Genomic DNA, 10,869 nt, shown 5'->3' with positions numbered 1-10,869 from the left:
CACTGTGACTTCGGACGGCCGGGGGCCGTCCAACGCATCGAACAGGTTAATAACTATTTACACACAAGTTTGGTTTTGAAGATTCCTTTTTCCTTACAAATAACTTGTTTGGACAGTTACATTTTTATTGGTTTTATAAAGGTCACTAATACTGGTTAAGCTCTGCAGTACAAGCATGTCTTGGGGCGGTTTTTGACTGGTTTCAGCTCAACTGCCTCAAGTGCAATTCTAATAAATCCGAGGTGCTTTTCTTTGGATGCACTTCTGACCCGAGATGGAAGTCTTGGTGGCCAGCGTCCATGTTTCCACCTTCTGCCGCCTCGTCGGCAGCCAAGAATCTTGGGGTGAAGGTAGACAATGGTCTTTCCTTGAAACCACAGATCCTTGGCCTAGTAGGCAAATGTTTCGGTCTCCGAAAAATGCTTAGGAAATTCCTTCCTTTATTATGTCAGGCCCATAGAAGAATCACTGTGCAGGCGCTAATAGGTTCTCGCCTGGATTACGCCAATGTGCTTTATCTCGGCCGACCGGAATATCTTTTATCACGTCTGCAAATTGTCCAAAACTCTGCTGCGCGTGCCATTTTTGGTCTTCATCGGAGATCCAGTGCTAGAGACCTTTTAAAAACACTTCATTGGCTTCCAATTCGGAAACGCATTGTTTTTAAAGCACTCACTCTGGCCTTCAAGGCACTTCATGGCTCTGGTGCCAAATACATCAGGAAATGGCTGGAATTCTATCAGCCATCTAGGTTGCTCAGGTATTCCTCCCTGGCCGTGGTCTTTGTTCCAGCAATCAGGCGAGCCCGTATTGGAGGCCGCTCTTTCAAACGCCTGGCGCCACAACTGTGGAATGCCTTGCCTCTGTCTCTGAGGAAGAGTGTTAATCTTTTAGCCTTCAGGAAAGACCTCTAATCGTGGCTTTTTGTTCAGTAAGTCTGTCCTATCTCGCCTGCTCTGTACCGCTTCGGGTTTTTAGCGCCGGGACACTCTTCGGAGTAGCTGAGCGCTATATAAGACTCAAAATAACATAACATAACATTTTCTTTAGGGATTTTGCCAGATCGGTCATGCTACAATAAAGGGGAGCTGGGATGCCTCTGAGAAGCAAGTTCATCTCAGTGGGCAGCCACCAGATCCCTAATGTGACATTTTAAATACAGTTGCATGCTTGGCATCTGGCGCACTATGCGGGTTAAACACCTACAGGAAGCAGTTTCCCGTCCTATCAGTAGGTGCTGGGGTATTCAGAAGTTCACAGGCTGAAAACAGGAAAGAGAGAAGACATAAATAAAACTCTCGCTCAACCTGAGGATTTGCAGGATAAGTTATTTGGGCTGCAAATGCAAATGGTTTAAAGGGACGATCCTGGGCATGTCATTGACTTTATGATGGGGAGCAGTTTACTTTTTCAGTGACCAGACCAAAGTTGGGCATGATCTGAAAGTATTCCATAAAGAATAGAAGGAAAAAGCGACAGCTATCCTGCCGCTTTTTATTTTCCTATTGGGCTACTAAACACAGTTTATTACACCTTGCTGTACTCTCCATGTAATAACCTTTAGTTCTCACACATTACCTTTGTGGACATGGAGCACTACATTGGTCTCTTACTACCTCCTGTGTGGGCATTTTGTAACAGTTCGTGCACAGGACCCTGGTGGGACAAACGAGCACATACACAGAAAAAACAAATCCGGCCAGAAAAGGCATAAGCATGTACATTTTGAAATTAGAATTTGGAAACTTGGACTGAATCCAGCTACATTTGGTTAGGATATGTGACCTTTGGGCGTTCAGACAATCTGGAGAAGTCACTCTATAAACATGAAAAAAAGGTTTGCTTTTTAATTTTTTACAACTGTGCTAAGATGGTTGAAGCATTATGTGAAAATACGTGAAATCCACAGTAGGAAGAAAAATATACAAATTCAAAGAAAACCAAAGTGGATTCAAGAGGTGAGAAAGCAGTCATTTTAATACACCATGGAAGTTTTTCAGTGAAATAAATTTATTGAAAGCATGGCAGCAGTAAGCACAATTTGTACAGTAAATCTTAAAGGGTTTGACCTGAGAGAAAAAAAGGACAACAGCTTTCGACTTGATCACATGGTTCATACAAAATGGCCACCTTGCTGAAGCAAAAGTAACCTCGTTTCATGTAAAAAGGCGTAGAAAAATACATAAAAGATTTTCATTGAGTTTTTATATTTTTTTATCCAAAGAAAGCACCAACATCATCAAGTGCAATCAATCTAGCAGTACAATATCAACATTGTCGTGTACGCCTTGAAGCAGTAGCTCCCCATCATACGACAGGATCTTCTTCCTTTTGGCAGCCTTCAGCGTCCCCACCAGCGCCTCAAAGAGATTGGCACATCGGTCATCGGCAAAGAGGACCCCAAATTTCACTCTGCATTTTCCATCAGCACCTAAATCAACACAAACACAGCGTTAACTCACGTCAGTGCATAATTGCATCCAATCAGGCTGTGTGGCCTAACTTTCTAACTACAAAGTAGCTGCATACAAGTTGTGAGCGGTCGGTTATTCTGTTTTTGAGTAGCAGGAGGAGGGCTACGGAGTGACAATATGATTTTGCACTGTTTGGGGTCACAGTTCACGCTATATAATTTATCACATAATATTTGTTAGGGTGGTGGTGTGTCTAAGTGCAGAGGTGCTTTTAGTTTCTCTAGTTGATAGGTGAGATGGGGAATGGCGTGATTGACGCTGTGATGGTTGTGGTGCAGTGCAGACAATCCGTATAATTCATTCTATATGTATTGGGTGCTGTTGAGGATCTGTATTATGCTAGGTTTATTACTTGCTCCTCTGTTGGGGGCATTTGAGTGTGGTGGTCTCATTTATTCTAGTATGTTTGCTGCATTTGTTGTAGACATGTAGTTTTAGTGATGTGTCTAATTTCTTTTGTATTTTCTTGTAGTTAAGGCAGTTAGTCTGTTTTTTTTCTGTTTTAGAGTGGCCTGACACCAAAGTAGCTTTTGGTGCAGTGTGATTGTGTGATATTCTTGCACTTGGTGCATTTAACTAGGTTTGCTGCATTGCTTGTGGAGTCACTGCATGAATGTTTACATACAATTATACATAACCACTTCACATCACCCTGTCCCAGTGTCTCCCTTTCCCCGAGTACATGTTCACATATATGGGCTGTGTCTCCCTATCCCAGTGTCAGTCTATGCATATCCACACAGCAATCTATTCCATGCCAGAGACTTATTGTTCCAATGTCAGAGTCGGACTGACTGCCCATCCCCAGTCAAGGCTGGTGCAGCTAAGCGCGGTGGGGCGATGCAGCGGAGTGTTGACAGATGACAGAATAGGTTTTAAAATGTATTTAAATAGTACCTATTCCGTCTGTCGACTTCCGTCCTACCGCCTCACCATGCTTACCTGTGCTGGCCGCCGCTTTCTATCTCCCTTTCCAACTGTCCACAGGGCAGCAGAAAGACCACTAGACATCAGGGAATAAAATAATAATGTAGGGGTCAGGACAGGACCACCATGTGCACGGCCATGAGTCCACCTCAAAAAAGGTGCAGGCTTTCTGCTATCCAGGGGTGTGGATTGAGGCAATTGCCCCAGTTTGCCCACTAAAACACCAGGCATTTCAATACAGTACCAAAACAAATGAGGGTGCGGCAAGCTGGCTAAAATCAGCCAAAGCTCATAAGTAGGGTTCAAAACTCAGCGGCCTGAACTGGATTTATTGGTCTTCAAAAAGGCACAGTGTGCTGCTACTCTGCCTGCTCAGCTCAGGGAGCCAAGAGGAGCCTGACGACCGCCAGAGCAAGCATGTCGCCCCATTGGGGACCAAGTTTAGCAGTTATTCCCAACCAAAAATATTGGATTGAGATTGGAGTGAGCAAAACAAGCTGAGGAATACCTGAACATTAGGAAGAATACCAACACATAAAAGACCTGGATAAGTGGAAGGGTGGTGGTAGTGGTAGCTACACACAGTGCATCAGGAGAGCAGAGGTAAGTAAGAGAAATCTGTGATCCTATGAGTGCCTAAAGTAGCTCTCCCATTACTGGAAACTGTGGGACTTTTGCCAGGGTTGATAAACTGCCAAGGAACACGGACTCTCGGCCCCCTTTTTTTTGCTATCGAATCAGCATGAATAAAGGCTTCATAAAAAGAGTGGAGCTTAATACAGTGTCAGTAAGAATGGCCCCGGTTAAAAGTAGAACTCGTCAAGGACCGAACCCATAACAACTCAAGGGGAAAGAAATGTGGCAGAAAATAAGACTCCAGAAGGAGACCATAAGGAGCAAAACGCTGAGGCAAGGAATAATCTACTAAGGGGTTCTAAGAAGAATAACTTTCAAAAAAATCCCTTCACTGAGTGTGAATGGTGGTTCTTCAGTATCAAAATAAAGGACTTAGTGAGTAAACATTTTTTTAAAAGTCATGGTGCAAACTCATGTGTCAGACTCATGAGAGTGGGATATAAGCGGCAGTCACATGGGGAATGAAAGTATGCGGTCACTCAACCGGAGTTTACCATTTATAAACAATTCAGATGTTCTGGAATGTAATCGGCACTTGCCAGAACAAAGAATGTCCTCTTCCCCTCGTTTTTTTCCCTAACAAATGACAAGGTGACCCAGAAAGGTGTAAATGGGAACACGGAGGACGAAGGGGGGAGGATAAAGAGCTAGCAAAAGAGAATAGGGAGGACACCAGCAATGTGCTGGAGCAGGGTATGACAATGGCAAATGATGAAGCAGGAGCATTTGCACTAGGCCTGAGCGGTGAACCTCGCTCCGTTAGTGGAGTTTTCTGCACTCCACAGAGTGCAGAAGACTCTGCTTTGCGATGTGCAGCAGTTTTTTTTCCCCGCTCGCAATCGTGAACCGTACGTTCGCAAACTGCCGCTCTGGTAGAATTTCTACCCGAGCGGCAGGAATACAAGCACAAACTGCAGTTCGCACCGCACTCCACCACTCGTGGAACTTCGTGGAGTTTTTTTGGTAACTTTGCGGAGTTCCGCGTAGCAAAACTACGCCCAGGCCTGATTTGCACACCATTCTACTCTAAATCTGGAGGTCTCGTTTTCCTCTACAGCTTCAAAGCGGGATATAATGTTAATCTTTCAAAAAACCTTGCAAGGGATATATGTTAGGTGACAGTGCATAACAATGATGTCCAAAATCCCAGTGGTCACAGCTACAGTCTATCACAGGGGAACTAAAACAAATAAATGACCATATGCCTACCTTAGCAAGGCGTGTAAACGAAAGCAAGAAATCCAGGGCCCATTAAGATAAAAGGGAGGCAATACTGGACACAACCAAAGAAGATGATGTAAAAACAGTATGCATCTCCAAACAGCCAATACTGATAAAGAAAGGGGAGAATCTACAATGTATATGCAGTATACCACGCATAAAGAGAATAAAAAAGGCAAAGGGAGGGGTCCCTTGAAAGGGAAAAAGATGAAAGAGAGCATAAATATACAGAGAATGGGAAAGCAACTAGTAAACGTGCCCAAAAAGAAATCAAACAATTACACATGGGTGTCCAAACAAGTTGCAAATATAAAAAGTAGGAAGGGGGTGTTCTGAGACCGATAAATGGAATAATCATTCACCCTTAAACAGAAATGGGTTTCATAATGCTGAAGAAGAGGTAGGAAGAACAACAAAGGAAGGGATAGGTAAACCAGGATGGGCAAGTCAAAAAAGTGATATTAATACATCGAAAGGTAAAGTAAGTATGAAAGGTGAAAGTGACAAAAAAACTCCAAAGAATGGGTGGGAAGTAAATCAGTTATGGGTATATTTAGAGCTCTTACAAAGGGAGGAAAAAGGCAAAAGGGCAAGAAAATTAGTCCCCTTGAATCGTTCAGTTATTTTCCTTTTTAAAATGTCCCAGCCTGAAAGCAATTTGCACCAAAAGATCTTAGGCAAGTAGGGTTCACGGACGACAAAAATTAGAAGGAAGTAACAAAAGTATTAGTGTATTCAGAAATTATCAAGACTGCATTTGAGAAAGCTGGAGCCGAGGTGTTAAAACAAGGCATTACAAAGATACATCTGAAGTAGGATACACAAACAAAATCTTTTATAGGCACCATGCTGGGCTGTGTCCAAGGCAAGTTACACTAAATGAACAAGGGAATAGTAATAAAAGCCATGAAAGAAAACAGTAAGAAGGGATCTTTAAAAAGTAACTGTCCCATACCATAGCCCAGAAAAAAACAGGAGAGTTGGTGGCAGAGAGGGCTGGTATGAGGTACTGTCATCACCAGCCTATTGGCAGGTTGGTTGAGTGATTTAATTAGGATAAAGAGTGGTCATGCAGCCTAGGAATCCAATCATGGTACATCTGTGAGTTTGTAAAAATGTCACGTTTAGAAGTGTTTAAGGAGATGACAGAACAATATGAGATTATAGGTTTCTAGGAAACCTTGCCTTTCTGTGCCATGAACCACCTGCAATAGTTTGTGCAGATCATTAGAAGTGCTAGGCAAATGCAGCAGGGACGTCAGTCTGGAGAGTTGATAGCACTTATATCCATTAAGATATTAAAAAAGGTATCACTGATAAAAGTAATATGTAACTGGATTGTGGCTTGTATAGTACACCAGTACAAAGCAGATAATAGATACGAGTGTTAAACATGCTCCAGAACACGCACCTTTCTTTCTCGAGATCGTGGTTTCGGGAGATAGACAGCTTGGCCACTAGGTTTTTATGGGGCGGCCGGAGGCCCAGGCTGGCCCTCGCCCAATTCCGGATACCACCTTTTGACAGCATCCTTGGGATGAGAAGCCTGTAGCTTTACTATTTAGCGACCCGGCTCCTCACCGTGCATGACTGCTTTAAAGGCGGCAGGTCAGACCCGGTGTATCGTCTGGATCTACACTTCCTGGGCCTGTCCAGCATTCAAAGGATGCTGTACGGCAGCTCTGTTCCTCAAACTCTCCCCGAGATCACATGCTGGATATTCCGAGCCTCCTTGTGGCACATTCATTGGTCGGATAAATTGACCCAGTAAACTCCCCTGGGGTGTGGTGCCAGACTCCGGGAGGTTGCTAACCTTTCGGGATTCAGATCACAGGATATCATTGGCATTTCCTTATTGGGGGATGTTTGGAGTGGAACCCACATGCGCTCCTTTCAAGATTTGCAGGCCTGTTACTCTCTTCACTCCTCCCAGTTTTTCTGATACCTGCAGCTACGCTACACCCTTCACTCCCACATCTCAGAGGGCACCTCCTTTGCCTGAGTATAGCCCACCTGAAGCTCAGGTGATGACCGGCAATTTGGGGAAGGGAGGGATCTCCCGTATCTATTGCTCCCTCACAAACACCCCCAATTTACTATTTCAGCTCAGGGACAGGTGGGAGGGTTGGCTTGGGTGCCTGGAGGATGCCAATTGGGTGGACGCATTGATGGCTCCCCAAACTATCACAGTCTCAGCGAGGCTTTGTCTAGTCCAAATATACTACCTTCAAACTGCTTACCTCACGCCGCTGCGTCTCCACCACGCAGGGCTTCGGTGGGATGCTTCCTGTCCTAGATGCTCGCACCCACAAGCGGACTTCTACCACATGGTATGGCTTTGCCCAGTGACCATGAGATATTGGTAGTCAGTGACATGGAGACATGGGAGCTCGCTGAGGTCCTGGCTGGGAGGTTCCCCTTAACCCAATGAACATGCTCCTGGGCATCACCAAGGGGTTGGACGATACCAGAGCTGACGCTCTGGAGCGACGTGTAGCGCGTCCTGACCTCCGAGCAGTGTTCCTGTTTGGAACACTGCTCGGAGGTCAGGAGGAATCGCGAGTGCGATGAAACACATGTCGGCTGGCTGTATACTTCATTAAAGACTCCACGAGTTACCCTTCATTGGAGTTCTGTTGAAATACTTCTGTCATTTATGTTGCTAAAGTTTTGTTGTATTGTTACCTAACAATCTAATTACTGTGTTTTGAGTGCATCGGCAACCCAGTCTACCGCTCGAAAGTATTTCGTTATGGATGTTCTGTTAAATGGATAACTTTATTTTCCTTTTTACTGTAACAATGGTATCAATCGTTATATTGTAATAGATTGTTCTATTGTTACAGAAGAGGAATAGGAGATTTTTCGGTGCTATCTGTAATACAGCTTACGAAACATTAGAAAGTACTTGATCAGATATTTTTTTCAGGGAGCATATTTTACGAAATTGCAGAATAAAAAATATAGCTTTCATACATACTTTGTTACTGTAAATATTTGATTACCCCTACATTTCTGAATGTTATTTTCTAATTTCTATTCTTCTCATTTGCGGGTTCCTATTCACCTTCTCCCTAAAGAATATATAGGATCAGCTCTGTATATTATAATAGTACAATCCTATATATTCTTAAGTGAGTATGTGATTTGTTAGCGGAACAGTGCGCGACCTCTAAGCACTACGACAGAACGTTCCTGAATTCTACAGTATACAAATTTGAAAATAATAATGCATACATTTCTATGTAATATGTAGTCACTTGCATTTAACTGTTTTTTGCTTGTTCTCCTGACCTCAGATAATGTAGTGCGGGAGTGTTTGTTGTAGCACTTCTTTTCTACTTTACCTAAAAGTAACTGATGCCCTCTTACATTATCAAGAATACTTTTACAAACTATAGCAGAGAAAATGAGAGTATGGCCGCGCTTAACTGATATTTTATGAAATTCCATTTTAATTGCCCCCCCTTTCAGATATACAACTCAGTTTCTGAAGAAAGTTTATTTGTATTTGCTAAATAAAAACTGTTTCAAACCTAGACTGAAATTTATGCTGCAAAACCACACCTCCCCATCAGAAAAGTAAACACCACATTATAAGTAAATAGTGCTTGTGGGAAGTATCCCAACCGCAAAATTGATAAAGTTGATAAAAAAAACACTGCAACACACTAATTTTTCTGCTGTGATTTGTACACAACACGGCAATTATATAAATGACCCTTAACATATAAAAAACATTTTTACCTTCATAATCCCTGTCCACCACCTTGTGACCACTGTACAGAGTTAATAGTGTTCCCAACCTCCCCTCTACTACTTTCTTTTCCCATACTCCTTAAGTACGTCACAAAATCACTGACAACAGTGAACCGTTCCCACCCAATAAGGAGCAAACTTGTGCTCAAAACACTTTAGCCAATAAAATGTCCATGTTGTTCCGCAGAGGAGGAAGGAATGACTGCCAAAACTTTAATGCTTCATAGCCAATGAACATTAAGCTTCGTAAGGTCATGCTTGGAACACGTTACCCAATGAAATGTCCCTAATACTCCGCGAAGAGGTAAGGAATCACTGACAACACTTCTACTTTCAACAGTTTACAGCCAATTAACATTAAGCTTGGGAATGTCCTCCTTGGAGCACGTCAGCAAATCAGATGTCCCTCCTACTCCGCAGAGCGGAAGTGAATGTCTGGCAACACTTCTACTTTCAATAGTTCGTAACCAACCAACATAAAGCTCAGGAAAGTCCTCCTTACAACATGTAAGCCAATTAGATGTGCTTGCTACTCTCCAGAGCAGAAGTGTATTGCAGAAAACACTTCTACTTTCAATAGTTTGCACCCAATGAACATTAAGCTTGTTGTTAGAACACCTTATCCAATTAAACGTTAAATTTGTTCCACGCACACATACAGAACACACCGCCCTACATATTAATAAATTTCCTGTAACAAAGTGACTCTATCCGTAACAAAAGTGAACACTGCCTAATAAATAAACATTATTCCACATTATATTAAAGAAAAGCTTTTCCCATCTTAAAAATGATGCAACAGTAACGCAATGAACTTGTAAATCTGCCCCTATGCAAATTACGAGCAAAAAAGTACACAACTCTTTCAATTCTTTATCGATTACAATGCACTTCAATAAATGCTTTGTGCCTATTTCAATGGGAGACGGGATTGTCGACATTGCAAAACTTAGGGGCATATTTACAAACACGGCATTAAAATTGTCGTCGCTTTAACGGCAGCAAACTACAACAAAAACGACGAAAATGGACTTCAAAACCCTTTGTTATCTCACAAGAAGATTTTTTCTACATTGCTGTTTGCTATGCAAGAGTGAGAGCTAACCCCCGGGCTATAAAATAAAAGGTGCCTACTGCCGGGACACTGCTGTTTCATATGAGAGGGCGGGAGTCTCGCGGCTCCCGCCCTCCCATAGCAAAGTTGGTTTGGATTTTGAAAGAGAGCAGGGAAATCTGTTCTCTTTCAAAATCCAAACTAGACTGCTTTTTCACATGCATGTTAGCATCTCCCCATGTGGCAAAGCAATGCCGGCTCCCGAAGTACGCGCGGAGCCGGCGGGACCGTGAGGGCATTTTGGCTCCCCCCACGGTCCCCAACATTTTTTATAAGACCCGGGGGATGGGGTCTTATAAAAATATATCAGATATTAGAAATTACTGATGGGGCTATTTATTCCCGGTAAAATTAGAAGTTGCGCACCAAACGCAGCGTTCAGTGCTGCCCGCTGGTGTGCACGTGCTGGATGCACGACTCATAATCTGTAGGGTGCACGACTCCAGCACCTTTCGTGCACAACTTCTACACGTTTGGGAGCCGGCACTGCTTTTCCACATGGGAAGCTACTAACATGCAGCTTCCAATGTGGAAAAGCAATCTGGTTTAGATTTTGAAAGAGATAACAGATTTCCTTGCTATGGGAGTGTGGGATGGGCACCCCGGGACACTGCAGGAGCCGGCCCTCCCATAATACATAAAGCCCCGGGGAGTGGTGGTCTCCGGGCCTTTGGGGACCTTGGACCCCCCCAACCATTTTTTTTAGCCCCGGGAGGTGGCGATCCCCGGGGCTGGAGG

At 43.4% G+C, this 10,869-nt stretch overlaps 1 protein-coding gene across 1 annotated transcript in view; it reads right to left on the bottom strand.

Moving 5' to 3' along the window:
- Nucleotides 1-1,988: 1,988 nt before the first annotated feature.
- Nucleotides 1,989-10,869, bottom strand: part of ABRACL (ABRA C-terminal like) — a 105,760-nt gene continuing 96,879 nt past the window's right edge. Inside the window, exon 3 of the mRNA XM_086927559.1 lies at nucleotides 1,989-2,431. Coding sequence (XP_086783685.1) covers nucleotides 2,250-2,431 — 182 coding nt within the window. The 3' untranslated portion in view covers nucleotides 1,989-2,249. The remainder of the gene's footprint in view (nucleotides 2,432-10,869) is intronic.

This window comes from Lissotriton vulgaris, chromosome 6 (assembly GCF_964263255.1).
Source record: "Lissotriton vulgaris chromosome 6, aLisVul1.2, whole genome shotgun sequence".
NCBI lineage: Eukaryota > Metazoa > Chordata > Amphibia > Caudata > Salamandridae > Lissotriton > Lissotriton vulgaris.
Note: the sequence above shows the minus strand (reverse complement) of the source record. Positions and strands in the feature narration are given on the sequence as shown.